The sequence below is a fragment of the Candida tropicalis genome (assembly GCF_000006335.3).
Source record: "Candida tropicalis MYA-3404 genomic scaffold supercont3.3, whole genome shotgun sequence".
In the NCBI taxonomy this organism is placed as follows: Eukaryota; Fungi; Ascomycota; class Pichiomycetes; order Serinales; family Debaryomycetaceae; genus Candida; species Candida tropicalis.
Window position 1 is genome coordinate 904,715 of NW_003020055.1, and position 14,091 is coordinate 918,805.

Below are 14,091 nucleotides of genomic sequence, written 5' to 3' on the forward strand. Positions count from 1 at the left end.
GTACCAATGACTTACGATTAGTCAAGCAAAAATAATGTAAAAGAAAAATTTGCAACCAATTGCACGTGAATCCCGCCACTTCTATTGAGTTGCTTCTAAATTTTCGACAACAAAAAATTGAGCGCGGAATAATTTGGCGAAATTTCGGCTGTTTTTCTTTATTGTCAGTTAGAGGACATACAGGAGGGCCCCACGTTTTTCACAGGATATATATATTCAAGAAAGTGTACAAATTGTTCTAGTTTTAACCATTCATTCAAATTGATAACTACACACTCTTTATACCTAGAAACAATGATAAGTGTTTTCAAACCGATTGTTGAACGTACTTTTCCACCGACAACCATAAATTTATATGATCCGGAATTAGTACAATTTAATGGAAGCACCAGTACGATACCAGTATTACCATTTAATCATACTATAGAGGAACTTAATAGAGATGTATATGTTAAACCATTACATTCACATAATGATTATTGGAGACATCAACCTTTGTTTGATGCTTTGAGTGTTGGTTGTGTTAGTGTTGAAAGTGACATTTGGGTATTTGATAGAAATTATACTTTGAATAGAACAAGTACAATGAGTACTGGGATTAATGAGACATTGATTTTTAGAACTGGTGAGATTTATGTTGGACATAATCAAGAATTTTTACGTCCTATAAATACATTATTTAATTTATATTTAAATCCACTTTTTCAATTTTTACAGTTTGCCAATCCTACTTATACTTTTATCGATCAACAAGAACATGAAAGAGGAGAAAGTCCATTGATTGGTGATGATAGTGTTAAAAATAGTGTCTTTTATAATAATGCTGAACAACCACTTTATTTTTGGTTTGATTTTAAAACAAACCCTAATCTGACTTATGATGCTTTGAAACCATTATTACAACCATTTATAGATAAAGGTTATCTTGCATATTATAACACTACAGAAGATAAATTTTATCCCGGACCTTTGATTTTAACAATAACAGGTAATTTACCAGTTGAAAAAGTAATCGATGAAGAAATCAGGTATTTCTTTTTAGATGGTCCATTACAAAATTTTACTGCTGATAATACCAATACTGAATTCTTGGAAAAATGGTCTAAATTATCTCGTGTTGCAAGTGGTTCATTACATAGTTTATTAGGTGATGATTTATATCCATCAACTACTAAGAATACATTTACAGATGAACAAAAAGATAAATTAAAAGGAATATTTGATAAAGCACATGAATATGGATTAAAAACTAGAATTTGGGGTGATATTATTTGGCCTTGGAATTTATTAAATTCTCATCTACAAGATTTTTACCAATTAGGTTCTGATTTATTGAATGTTGACGATTTGAAAAAAGCTCTGGAATTATTTCCTTAAATAAATAATTGTTTACTTTAGAATGGTCTATATATGTCTAAAATTATATGTATATATATATACATTCAAAAGTTTTGTTTTAAAAACTCATAAGTGTAAAAAATTAATGCATTAGCTGGAATACATCGTATCATGGTTATACCTAATCCATTATATAAATTGATAATTCCACCAGGTTTTGATATGATTCCTCTTGCAGTATTCCAAAATCCATTATGTGTCAGTCCATGATTTAGAAGATCATTGGTTTGAATATTTGATTTAATTGTATCAACTGGGAACATGGAGAAATTAAAAGTGACACCTGCCATAGCACCACTAATCAATAATTGAATATCTTCATTACCTAAGATTGAACTCTTAAATTTTTTTGTCTTGAAATATTCATTGATATATTCATAAGTACCAAACCAAATAGCAGTTCCTATTACTTCTCGAAGTATGGTAGAATTTAATCCTTTCCATAATCCAATCACCCCATCTTTCCGTAATGTTGATTTAATTATACTTGCATATGAATGTTCTACTTTGGAATTTGTTAAATTAGATACTTGTAATTGACATTTAATCAATTCAACTGGAGTTAATACAAATGAAGCCATAAACCCAGCAAAACCTCCCGATACAAGTTTAGTCCAAAATGGTACTGTATCATTGTTATAGACTACTTTCCCTTCTTGTTTATCATTTAATATATTGACAAATATAGTTGATGCAGTATTATAAGAACTGAAAAGTATAGCATTTTCAAGACATGCACCAACAAGAGGTGCTTTTAAACCTTTATAAAATCCATTAAATATTCCTTCATTTTGATAAGTTTGTTGAATCATTTTTAAAGTACTAACATGTTTATCAGATGAAGTTGATTGAAGTCTAACTTTAATTGTATCAAATGGAAATTCGACTAATTTCCCAACCATACCTGAAATAGCTCCATATGTGATTTCTTTTAAAGGATGAATCTGTTCATGTTGACTAGATGATAGTTGAGAATTATCTTGATCCATAGTTTATTTATTAATCCAATGGAAGCACGACGAGGCAAAGAATTTTTCTTTTTTTTTTTTCAACGTTGTTTAATATAGATCAATTTATTCATTTATTTTTTCTTTCTTTCATTTATTGTAATATTGGCGCTTAAATTTCGAAGAGATACCAAATTCGGCAATTGTCACGTGATACGAGTTAATGGGCATAAAAGGAGCTACAACGTTAGACTGGCAATACAAAAATCCTGTTTAACACTTTTTTTAATTTATATTAACCTAAATAAATTATAGGATAGGTGGGAGATGAAAGGGGAAAAATACTGTACATATATTTATTATAATAACAACTCAATACATTTATCTCAATGGCATGAATTTAGAAGAAGCGTTACCAGCTCTACCGTGTCTAACTGGAGTATAAGTAATGGAGAATTCACCCAAGTAGTGACCAACCATTTCTGGTTTGATTTCAACAGTGTTGAAAACTTTACCATTGTAAACACCGACAACAGAACCAATCATTTCTGGAACAATGATCATGTTTCTCAAGTGAGTTTTGACAGTAGCTGGTCTTTCATTTGGTTGAGTGTTAGCTCTGGCAATTCTCAATTTTTTAATCAAACCCATTGGTTTGGAGTCCAAACCTCTGGAGAATCTTCTTCTGACTCTAGCACCACACAATTTGGTGAATTCTTCAGTTGGCATTTCAACCAAATCTTTTAAATCAACACCTTTGAATGAGAATTGTTTGAAGGTTCTCTTTTTTGGAGCAGCTATAAATAAAGTATGTTAGTATTCTAAAAATTCCATATTCTTATTTAGTATTATGAAAAAAATATTACTAGTTTAATATAGTCATCTACGTGTTTCATATCTTGCAATGTATATGATTTCTTGGAATATTCATGACATATTATTTCATTTTGATTGTTCTTCCATTATTGTTCATCTTGTAATGATAAAATTTTCCAGTCCATCGTTCTACCCCCTTGTCCATAAAATCCTTCTATCCTGATCTTCTATATGTTCGTAGTTCCATCTATTCACTAGTACATTCTCCAAAATATTCGTTTGACAGTATAACATACTAGCGTCACTCATGATTGTTGCTGTTCTTTGATGATTAGAGTATTATGTGTAAATATAGAAAAAGCAGTTTTTTTATTGAAAAAGTGTTTTTCTCAGTATTGGCGTGAGAGTTCCTCACTTCGCACTACGACTAAGGTGTACTATGCGCCCATACTCAACAGAGAGAGAGAGAGAAAAAAAAAAAATTCCAAAGAAAATTTTTAGTTCCTGTCTGCACGACATACAAAATACTGCACATTAACAAAGAGAGTGCGACTTCAACTAGGGCTGCAACCCTAAGCTGTATACTATATACAGGAGTCTTTTATTATCACACAATTTTTCACTTTTCTCTTACTTACTACAGGAGTTAACACTATGTGGATTTTTCTCTTTTTTTTTCTTCTGCACATCTCTCGTAATCTTGATTTTTGGTTTTACTCTTTTTAGAACTTATATTATCAAAGGATAGTCTGCCAATAGTTTGCTTAAAAGTGATTATTCTATTATTATCAGATAACATATTGAAACAATGAAATACTTAGCTGCTTACTTATTATTAGTCCAAGGTGGTAACGCTTCCCCATCTGCTTCTGACATCTCCGCTTTATTGGAACAAGTTGGTGCTGAAGTTGAATCTTCCAAATTAGACTTATTGTTGAAAGAATTGGAAGGTAAAGACTTGCAAGAATTGATTGCCGAAGGTAACACTAAATTCGCCTCTGTCCCATCCGGTGGTGCTGCTGCTGCTTCTTCTGGTTCCGCTGCCGCTGCTGGTGGTGCCGCTGCCGAAGCTGAAGAAGAAAAAGAAGAAGAAGCTAAAGAAGAATCTGATGATGATATGGGTTTCGGTTTATTCGATTAGATGTAATATTAAAATTCAGGACTATATATTTGTCACCTTTACTGGTTTTCAAAATGAATTATATCGGGTTTTATTATTATTCTTATTTTGCATGTTTATTTAATGTATTATAAACTAATCTTCTTATACTAATAATTTCATTAGCGATTTAACTCTTGTAGTTTATCACGTAATTCTGATGCAGTTATACCTTTAGTATTGACCTTATATGATATTTGCTCCACAAGTATGCGAAATCTATTTATTTCACTAGCCAAGTTACGCGTCTCGGTAGCAGAATTTTTAAACTGAAGGTTATTTTGTAGATTATTGACCTTTGGAGCTTCATGTAATTCTTCATCACTATCATATAGTTCATTTGAATCTGACCTCATCTGTGGCTGATTTCTATTGAACAATTGGTTTATGTTATGTTGCAAATTGTTCAAGTATTCAATTTTATCAGTCTTGTATTTTAACGCTTTACTGATTTCAATTAAATCCATTCGTAACTTGTCATATTTTTCTATTAATTCGGGTTCTGGACTTTCATTTAACTCATTAACTTCATCAATTATCTCCTCAATAAATTCCTTGTTTATTTGTTTGCGAGACTCAACTTGCTCTTCCGTGTCTTGAATTGTATTGTCATCAAGTTCAACATTGTTCGTCTCATCTTCATCAATACTATAGTCATCTTCAACATTGGTAATTCCATCTTCTGATACAAATAAATATTTCAGTTCAGGTAACTCATCAATCATGCCTATCATATCTATCAATTTTTCATGTTGATCATAATTAGATAGATTTTCAAAATCAGGTAGTATTATAGGCTTGACAAAAGCATTTAGTTTATATAATTGTTGATTCACGATTTTCAATTTTTGTGTCTCAAGTTTCATAATCTGCAGAATAATTTGGTTATTGATTTGTGCTGGGAATAGTCTTTCATTATGTAGTTGTAAATCATTGTTTATTTTATTTAAAATCAGCTTCAATTGATCTTCTGTTAGATTACCACCAATTACTGATATCATTCGTGGTGTAATCTTAAACGGTTCATTAAGGATATTGACTTGATCATCGATGAATCTCTTTGTATAATTGTAAGAATGCTTCATTGTTTTCGTCGTGATGAATCAGTTTATATTGAGTTCGTGATTTATATTTTTTTTTTTTTTTTGTTGATTTTGATATTTCCGCATACATAAACTTTTAAACAATCAGCAAGAAAGAAAAAAAAAAAATTATAATAATCACGCATCGAAGTTTATTACAACAAGTATATTCAATTAAATTACACACAAATGTTCGGAAATACTAGTGCATTTGGATCAAGTGGGTTTGGAAATAAAAGTTCAGCGGGAGCATTTGGTAATCAATCAAACCCATTTGCCACAAACTCATCAAGTTCAGGATTTGGAAGCAGTGGATTTGGATCATCTGGATTTAATACCAATAACACTAACAATCCATCATCATCGTCATCACAATCATCAGGATTTGGAAGTTCGGGATTTGGAAATCCTAATAATACATCTAGTGCATTTGGATCAACTGGATTTGGTAGTTCTAATACAACTTCAGCATTTGGTTCTTCAGGATTTGGAAGTAGTGGGTTTGGAAATAAACCAGCAGCTTCAACTACAGGAAGTGCGTTTGGTTCCAGCGGGTTTGGAACAGCAAATAAACCAACAGCAGCAGCAGCAACAACAACGTCAAGTGGATTTGGTCTGTCAGGATTTGGGTCAACAGGGTTCCTGCTGTCAGCAAACAATAATGCCAATTCTCTGCCTTTTGGTTCATTAGTAAATAAGAATACTTCATCTGGGTTTGGAAGTACTGGTTTCGGTTCATCATCATCAAGTAACCAACCGTCTGCATTTGGTACAACTACGAATTCGAACCCAAGTCCATTTGGTCAAGCCTCCACTACAACAACATCTGCATTTGGAGGGAGTGGTGGTACAGGTTCAGCCTTTGGAACATCTGCTAATAATTCCAATCCATTTGGTCAATCAAATACGTCAGCTTTTGGATCTAATCAAGCTCAAGCATCACCATTTGGTTCCACTCAAGCGACTGCATCACCATTTGGCTCTACCCAAACAACATCTGCTTTTGGAAATACGAACAATACGCAGCCATCTGCAATTGGCAGTACTACAACTACATCTTCTCCGTTTGGTGCAACTAATGCAGCATCTGCTTTTAACAGTGCTTCTAATTCAACCAGTTCTGCATTCGGTGGTGGTTCGTCTAGTCAATCCAATGCTTCTCCATTTGGTCAACCTTCACAAACTACTCCTTCATTTTCATTTACATCAGCACAACAAAATCCACCTGCTCAATCTAACAATAACACTTCTACAGTCTCTTCTGAAGATCTTGAAAATTTCCCACCAGAAATACTAGAGGCATTCAAGTCCAATATGTTTAGCCTTGGGAATATTCCTGATATTCCACCACCACCTGCATTATGTAATTAGCATTTATAGAGTTTGTAACAATTGATATAAAAACACTGTCAGTTGAATAAAATCATAATCCTATAGAGAAGTATTTACAGCCATTTCGTGTAAAAGCCGTAAACGAGACAGCACTCCAAAAAAAAAAAAAAAATAACGAAACCCACATCAACACAACAAGTCATTTCTTACAACATAACCAACGATTCAACTTTCCCTCCTATCCAATGATATGTATCGAATGTGGTTATAAAGGAATAGATTGTTTATACTCACGATATAAAAGTGAATATATTAAATTAACAGTATGTCCCAAATGTAATAAAATAGCCGATAAATATATTGAATATGATTCAGTTATATTATCATTAGATATTTTATTATTGAAAAAACAAGCTTATAGACATTTATCATTTAATTTAATAGAACAAGAAATAATTTATAAATCAAATAAATCAAAACCAGATTATTCTAAATTATTTAGATTATTTTTATTAATTTTATCATTAGAAGTTTATTTAATTTGGGCAAATGAAGAAATTTCATCATTTCATTCAAAATTTATAAATTTAATACTTCAAAAAGGAATAATTTTTCAATATTTATTCTTCATTATTAAATTAGGTTTAGAAAATATTGTTTTAAATATTTCACTTCAATTAATTATTAGAAATTGGTATCATTGGGGTACAAATAATAAAGATGTTAATATGAATGTTAAATCAAATCAATTGTTTGCTTATAAAACTATAGTTTTATTTTTAACTGTGATTGTATCTGGATCTATTAAATTATTCCCCATATTAATGTTTATTTGGCCTTATGATAATCTAGCCATAATAAAAAAGTTTATAAATATTATTGCATTTGTTAATATTGTCGAAGCATTAAAGATCGTTACTAATTGTCAGTATTTAAAGATTGTGTTTGCATTGGCATTGTCTATGTTAATCAAGAATATTATTTCAAATGTGGTTTTAGTGGCATTATTAAGATGTTTTCTACTGTTTGATTTTAAGGAAATTTACATGGATGTGATGCATCAATTCTATATTCAACTACTAGACTATTTAATAATCCCATTGTGAATCAAATGTCTGTCTTTTTCGTATTGTTGTACCATCTTGATTAACAAGGAGCATATCATTACCTTCTAATGCAATCATTGGTCCATCTAAATCATTTACCAAATTTGGATATTCATACCTCGTGTTCAATTCCCTTCTTTCATCAAGTGTCTTGTTGTTGAAATCACCATTTTGTTCCACGTCTGCGTCTTGGGAGTTGTCATCATTCCCATTATTTTCAATGGCTCTTAAAGCAATAAACATTGACAATGGAATATATTGTTTTTCAAAACTCCACCAGAAATAAACTGTCAACAAGGGCAATGGTGCCAAGAATGACGCACAGGTAACTGCATTTTGAAGAGCCAAAGCTCCCACCATGGTTATTTGGAATAAAAATAATCCCAAAATAATTCTGCTAAAAATCAAGGGCCAAACTTTACCAGTAGAATGTGGAGGGTGAACACACGCATACAATAATTGATACTTGCTAACAAAATATCCAATTATGAAATAAAGTATACCAGCAGTTAAGATTTTAGATGACATCACAGAATATACTAATGTTATAATGAATATCAAAATCGGTTGAGGTAATTGTAGACCAAAATTAAACACTGGAGGTTTATACAACTTCAAGTAATCTCTGGGAGTTTTACATCGAAATATAGAATGTGTTAAAAATCGAAGTAAATTTCCTAGTAACAACAATTTAAATGGGAATATACCCAATCCTTGTAAAATTATGAAATCCACGTAGAACAATGATAAATCTCTTAATGATCTTGCCAAATCAGATGCTATTTTGGTTGTATCCACTAATGAAGCAGTACCAAATGTGGTGAAAACCAAGAACAAATTGACAAATATATAGAAAAAGTTCTTTGACACTGATGATAATTCTTCATCACTATGAGATAAAAACCCTTGTCTCAGTGATATCCAAACATAAAAAAATGGTATAACAATGTTTAAAATCGTGAAAAGATAAGTTGGTAAAAAACCTGTGATTAATGTCTTTGCCCATTTATGATCTTTAATGGCTCTTCCCAAAGACGGCCATATCTTGGAAATACTTTTGGTATTCAAAAGACTGGCTAAATATCTCACTGGATACACTAACAAAACGCTCATCAAACCAATGAAAAGAGTAACCATGAATATCCTTATATTTCTATCCTGTCTGGTTAATGACATGTTATCCCATCGAATGTCATGCGGAGCAGGAGCCAAGTTAGTTATAAGGTGATTGACTTTGGGATCTAACACTGCTTGGGCCAACATTTGTGCTTGAGAAACATTCTTCATGGTCAAGAACGCATTCGAAGTAGCAGGATACTCTCTCATTCTTGCTCTCTTGATTTCTTTGTCGATAATTTCTAACTTCTCGCTATAGTAATTGATGGCATCAACTTTAGGACCAAATAACCCAAACCACCCTTTTCTAAAACATGGTCTTGTATTCAGTTCATCATTTAATAATCGATTCAAAGATTCCACGGAAGACGATGCACCATTATCAGACACTTGATCAGTGATTGACCCAGCGGATAATTCATTTGCCTGATTTGCCCAATCCGAGTAGTCATTTTCAGGCTCCACGTCTGTGTATCTGTTTTCTATATATACAGTTCACCTACATGTGGATGTAGTGCCAACAATTCAAGTTTATCGGCGAGTCCATTTTTCTCAAAATACTCAACCCAACTCTCTTCAAGTCTTCTTAGAATCCTTTTTCTAATCTTGAATAGTTTATTTAAATTTTGCCACTCCCTCACAATCAAAACCGAGTCAACCTCTCCAATGTTTAAACTATCGATATGTCGTGCCAATGTTACTTCATCTCTTAACAGCCCTGGAATTCCTGAAATCTTAACTGTTCTATCAGTAACAGAATTCTGAGAGCCAAGGTATTTTTGACGCATATTGACAATTTTATTGGTTGCTTGAAACAAAAAATACACCACAACAAAAGTGAAAACATATGTGAATATCGTGTATAACCAAAGAAATTGTTGGTACGTGGGTCCTTTGTCATCACCGTTACCATCACTATCACTCTGTGAAATTCTAGTGGTTTCTCTTGCAAGTGTTCTAAAAGTTGCTGTACCATTGACATTATCGTCTGGGTAATCATGGTCGACTCTTCCAGTAAACTTATATCGAATAGGTGATATCACAACCAATGCAAAAACAAGACAAATAGTTAATATTTTAATACACATTTTGAAAAATTCAAGAAATACCACTGCATCTAATCCAGCATATTCCAAAATTTGCGATTCCGAGATTCGGTACACAGTAGGTATCCAACCAAAGAAAGAATTTGAAGGTAGTTTAGGTAAATTCCTTCTAGATGTCGAATGAAGACTAAAATTTAAATCATTGAAATTGGCCACATAAATTTTGGGATATTTTAGTCGTAAAAGTGAAAATAACAGTACTGCTATAAGGCCTAAAGTAGATGCAATTATAATTTGATATCGGGCAACTCGGCCGGAAGGTGGTCTATAAATCATATCATCATCGGAATATGTCGAGACATCATTCAGTCCTAAAGAATGTAATATAGTGTCTAACATGGATGAATATTTCCAAATGAAAATGGCGTGTTTGGTAGTATGAGTTTTCAATTATCTTGTGAGAGCACAAAAGGCAACCAAGTGGAATAAAAAAAGAAAGAAAATATACTCACAGCAAAAAGATTTTTTTTGGTTTGGTTTGGATTGATAACGAGGAAAAAAAAAATACAACCCGATTAAAGTCGCGATCGGATAAGCGAGAACTTGACATGAGAAGTCATCACGTGCAGTTATAATTTGATACTGGACCAAAAGCTAGTAGAGAACAAACCCATCAAATGCAAGTATTCACCTATTTGATGATACAGAGACCCCTGTTACAAAAAGGTGTTGTACCGCTCATCACTTCTAGCCCAACATGCAGTTCACAAGAAAGTGATGGCGACGATCACAATGGTCATCAACCATTTCGTCGTCTAATTTTGTGTGGGTTGCAAAATCTGACGAAGGAAAAAAAAAAATATGAATAAATCAGAACGTAATAATGACATTTCCTAAAACGACAAAACAACGAAAGCAAAAAGAATTGTATAATAATTCACCAGTAAGAAGAAAGAAATAGAATATAAATGAGATTGAATGTGTCCTGTAAAAGGAAAACTCTAAAGGGAGTTAAGGGGGAACGAATATTTATCTATGTATAATAATGATATCTGAATGAGATGGGAAAGTACAAAAAAAAGAAAAAAAAACTCAAGTAGATATCATGGTTGGAAATTTCACTCACTACTTGTTGTTTGTTCATGACTATTTCCTGAATGATCTTCTTGAGTCATTTCATCATCACCAGAACTACTACTATTACTCTTTAATGATCTATTGCGAAGCATCTCTATTAGTGTATCTAACTTTTCATAAATTCTATTATTATTTTGTAATTGCTGAGCATTAATTAAATCGTCAATTCTTTGATATGTTTGTACTTTAAAATTTCTTAAATCATCCCTAAGGGCATTAATTGATAAACTGACTTGATTTTGAGAAACTAGAAGTTGTTGTAATAAAAAAGTTACTGAAGGCTCTTGAGTGTCAGTTGAGTGGTGTTGAGAAAGCTGAGGATTCAGAGTGTATGTGTAATTAATGGAACTTTGTTGTTGTTGAGGATGATGATGGTGGTGCTGGTGCTGATGTTGATGTTGTTGGGGATGATGATGTTGTTGTTGCTGTTCTGCGTGTTGTTGAGGGGAAGTGTCATAGTGAATTGTAGGAGATAGTTGTGATGTTGAGAGCTGACGTGACCTGTGCTCTATCAGCGGATCTTGTTGTATTTGTTGATCTGGTTGTGAATGAGGTAATTGTGGGGTAGCCAGGTGTCTGCTGGAATGAGCAGGCTCAGATTGGACAGCTATATGATCTTGTTGCAATGTTGTACTAGAAAGGTTAACATCTGATTTATACATTATTTGTGGAGAGGAATGGCTGCTTGTTTGTATAAGCGCCCCAGCTTGTGTCGGAAGTCGGCTTGTATCATCAATCATTTCCGATTGAGCAAGTGGTGGAGGAAACCCCGGAACAATGTCCTTGGAGATACTAATTTGATGTGAACTAGGATGCTGTTGTAGATGACTTGATGAAGTAGATGCAGCCAGTTGTTGCTGAGTTTGTGGTTGAGGTTGTGATTGAGGTTGCGATTGAGGTTGGGTCTGCTGTTGTATTGCATGCGAAATCCCCATTCCAGATTGGAATTGATTAACAGATTGATCAAATTCCTGAGACATTAAATATTGAGCTCTTTCTTGATTTAATTTGTTTGTAAAAGTATTCGGACTAATTTGAGTGATATCTGTGGTTGATAAATGATGTTGATGTTGATTTTGGATTGCCGATGTTGATGTATGATGCATCTGTTCATTTGCCGAGATCACGCCGCCCCCTAAGGAATAAGGGTTCACGTCGGTATAGTTATTCTTGTACATATAATCTATGATGTCAATTAATAGTTTTTCATTTTCATTGAGGGATAGCTGATCCAATGGCTGGTTCTCATGTTTTAACCTGTTTTCTAAATTTTTCTTCAAGATCTGAAATCGGTGATTTATAGTTCTGCTTTGTATAATGTTCGCATTATATTGTTCATTAAACTCTTGCAATACTTTTTCCCATGTTTTAATGATATTTCCCCTCGTGAATATGTCTTCCTTATACTTGTGAATCAACAAAAGCAAATTAGTCTCTGAATCATACGTAAACTGAAAATTACTGCGCTTGTTAGACAGTATTGATGTGTTCATGAGGGACGATTGGGTATGCTCGTGATCTTCATTCATTCTCCCTTGTCCTTTTTTTTTTCTTTCTTTTTATATCTTCTGTCTTTATTTTTTTTTTTTTTTTGAGGTTCTACTTGTTTAATTATTTGTACAGAAAGATAAACAATGTATGTTCGATTGATGCATGTATAATAACTTTCCTTTATTTCAGAAAGGGGTAAAGAATGAGATATGTGGTGTCAGTGAAATTCACTTTAAGGAATTGCTTTCTTGCTTGCCTTTATGGTTTTTTGGATTGAGATAGTTTTGTTCTGGTGTGGTGTGGGTTGGTTTTTCGTTTCAGTTAGCTGCCAAAATTGTGGGACCGGAGGAATAATTCCAAGTCCTTTTATATATAACGTTCTACACTGCGTCTTTTGAAAAATTTGAAGAAATGGGTTGTGTAGGCGATAAGATTTTTTAGTAGAAAATTTTTCTTTTTACATTTCTATTTGGCGTGGTACAAAAAAAATTTATGGTGAAAAGTGAACGCTGACAAATAATTTTGTCATGGATTCATTGTGTTGTTATTATTCCCCTTTAGTTTCATTCGAGCTTCTAACTAAAAGAAAAGTGATCATCATCTTCATCGTTTTGCTTTTGTATTTGGTGTATGTATGCAATTAGAAAACAACATAAATGGTTACAAAAATTAAGTTTATTGTTTCAGGTTAATGACCTGCTTGATATCAAAGGAAGAGGAGAAAAGTTAGAAAGGGATGTGCTGTGCTGTGCTGTACTTTTGTCGATCTTTTGATCGTCCTACTACATTAAAAAGGAAATTAACCAATTTAATTCTTCAGTAGTAAGGTTCTCTTGTTTGTCAATCAACGATAGGATCATAAGTTATATTGGCATGTCTCGAAGATAAATGTATAACAAAAGAAACAAGTGAGCTGTGTCTGCACATCTTTAAAGATTACGATGATGGGATATCTTCCCTTGATTTCATTTATTTTCTTGAAAACAATATTTTTTGATTTCCGTTCTCTTAGTAAATCATAAGTCACCGAAATGAAAATAAAAAGTCAACAGCAATAATGGAAGTATCAACTTTCTTTTTTCTTTTTCCTACCTTTCTTTCCCTTTCTCTCTCTTATTCGATTTTCATTGTTGATTATCTTAATTTCCGAGACTATTCTTCTTTATTCAATACCTGTCAGGTATTCGTTTTTGAGGAGGTAATAATAAAGATAATGAGCATACGTATGGATTAAAATTTGTTTAGCCTAACATAAGTATCGCACAATGTAGCGATGATGCATAAGCGATTATATTTTGTAATCCTTTTAGTTCAATTGTAAAGAGTAACTTTCCGGTGTATAAATTTTGATCACTAGGATGTGAAAGAAAGTGGGAAGTTTTCCAGGACAAAATTGTCTGCTCATTTTTTCATTGATTCCCTACTTAAAGAGAATTTAATACTTTGTACTGTATGCATACA

General features: G+C 32.7%; 11 protein-coding genes across 11 annotated transcripts; 5 read left to right on the top strand and 6 right to left on the bottom strand. All coding sequences in view use genetic code 12, as the record gives it.

Moving 5' to 3' along the window:
* Window positions 1–294: 294 nt before the first annotated feature.
* CTRG_02482 (uncharacterized protein) lies at window positions 295–1,377 on the top strand (the record flags this gene model as incomplete). Its single annotated transcript, XM_002548139.1, has 1 exon — window positions 295–1,377. The coding sequence occupies one exon, from the start codon at window positions 295–297 to the stop codon at window positions 1,375–1,377; it is 1,083 nt and encodes a 360-aa protein (XP_002548185.1).
* Window positions 1,378–1,442: 65 nt separating this feature from the next.
* ARG11 (Arg11p) lies at window positions 1,443–2,387 on the bottom strand (the record flags this gene model as incomplete). Its single annotated transcript, XM_002548140.1, has 1 exon — window positions 1,443–2,387. One exon carries the CDS (start codon window positions 2,385–2,387, stop codon window positions 1,443–1,445), a length of 945 nt encoding a protein of 314 aa, XP_002548186.1.
* Window positions 2,388–2,672: 285 nt separating this feature from the next.
* Window positions 2,673–3,092, top strand: CTRG_02484 (40S ribosomal protein S15; the record flags this gene model as incomplete). The annotated part of the gene is made up of 1 exon (XM_002548141.1): window positions 2,673–3,092. The coding sequence occupies one exon, from the start codon at window positions 2,673–2,675 to the stop codon at window positions 3,090–3,092; it is 420 nt and encodes a 139-aa protein (XP_002548187.1).
* RPS15 (40S ribosomal protein uS19) lies at window positions 2,727–3,470 on the bottom strand (the record flags this gene model as incomplete). The annotated part of the gene is made up of 2 exons (XM_002548142.1): window positions 2,727–3,142; window positions 3,458–3,470. 2 exons carry the CDS (start codon window positions 3,468–3,470, stop codon window positions 2,727–2,729), a joined length of 429 nt encoding a protein of 142 aa, XP_002548188.1.
* A 499-nt stretch (window positions 3,471–3,969) lies between these two features.
* On the top strand, window positions 3,970–4,302 carry RPP2B (ribosomal protein P2; the record flags this gene model as incomplete). Its single annotated transcript, XM_002548143.1, has 1 exon — window positions 3,970–4,302. The coding sequence occupies one exon, from the start codon at window positions 3,970–3,972 to the stop codon at window positions 4,300–4,302; it is 333 nt and encodes a 110-aa protein (XP_002548189.1).
* A 140-nt stretch (window positions 4,303–4,442) lies between these two features.
* CTRG_02487 (uncharacterized protein) lies at window positions 4,443–5,405 on the bottom strand (the record flags this gene model as incomplete). The annotated part of the gene is made up of 1 exon (XM_002548144.1): window positions 4,443–5,405. One exon carries the CDS (start codon window positions 5,403–5,405, stop codon window positions 4,443–4,445), a length of 963 nt encoding a protein of 320 aa, XP_002548190.1.
* A 186-nt stretch (window positions 5,406–5,591) lies between these two features.
* Window positions 5,592–6,773, top strand: CTRG_02488 (FG-nucleoporin; the record flags this gene model as incomplete). Its single annotated transcript, XM_002548145.1, has 1 exon — window positions 5,592–6,773. The coding sequence occupies one exon, from the start codon at window positions 5,592–5,594 to the stop codon at window positions 6,771–6,773; it is 1,182 nt and encodes a 393-aa protein (XP_002548191.1).
* Window positions 6,774–6,979: 206 nt separating this feature from the next.
* ARV1 (sterol homeostasis protein) lies at window positions 6,980–7,840 on the top strand (the record flags this gene model as incomplete). The annotated part of the gene is made up of 1 exon (XM_002548146.1): window positions 6,980–7,840. One exon carries the CDS (start codon window positions 6,980–6,982, stop codon window positions 7,838–7,840), a length of 861 nt encoding a protein of 286 aa, XP_002548192.1.
* CTRG_02490 (uncharacterized protein) lies at window positions 7,823–9,166 on the bottom strand (the record flags this gene model as incomplete). The annotated part of the gene is made up of 1 exon (XM_002548147.1): window positions 7,823–9,166. One exon carries the CDS (start codon window positions 9,164–9,166, stop codon window positions 7,823–7,825), a length of 1,344 nt encoding a protein of 447 aa, XP_002548193.1.
* A 272-nt stretch (window positions 9,167–9,438) lies between these two features.
* CTRG_02491 (uncharacterized protein) lies at window positions 9,439–10,401 on the bottom strand (the record flags this gene model as incomplete). Its single annotated transcript, XM_002548148.1, has 1 exon — window positions 9,439–10,401. The coding sequence occupies one exon, from the start codon at window positions 10,399–10,401 to the stop codon at window positions 9,439–9,441; it is 963 nt and encodes a 320-aa protein (XP_002548194.1).
* A 719-nt stretch (window positions 10,402–11,120) lies between these two features.
* On the bottom strand, window positions 11,121–12,668 carry CTRG_02492 (uncharacterized protein; the record flags this gene model as incomplete). Its single annotated transcript, XM_002548149.1, has 1 exon — window positions 11,121–12,668. One exon carries the CDS (start codon window positions 12,666–12,668, stop codon window positions 11,121–11,123), a length of 1,548 nt encoding a protein of 515 aa, XP_002548195.1.
* Between the last annotated feature and the right edge of the window lie 1,423 nt (window positions 12,669–14,091).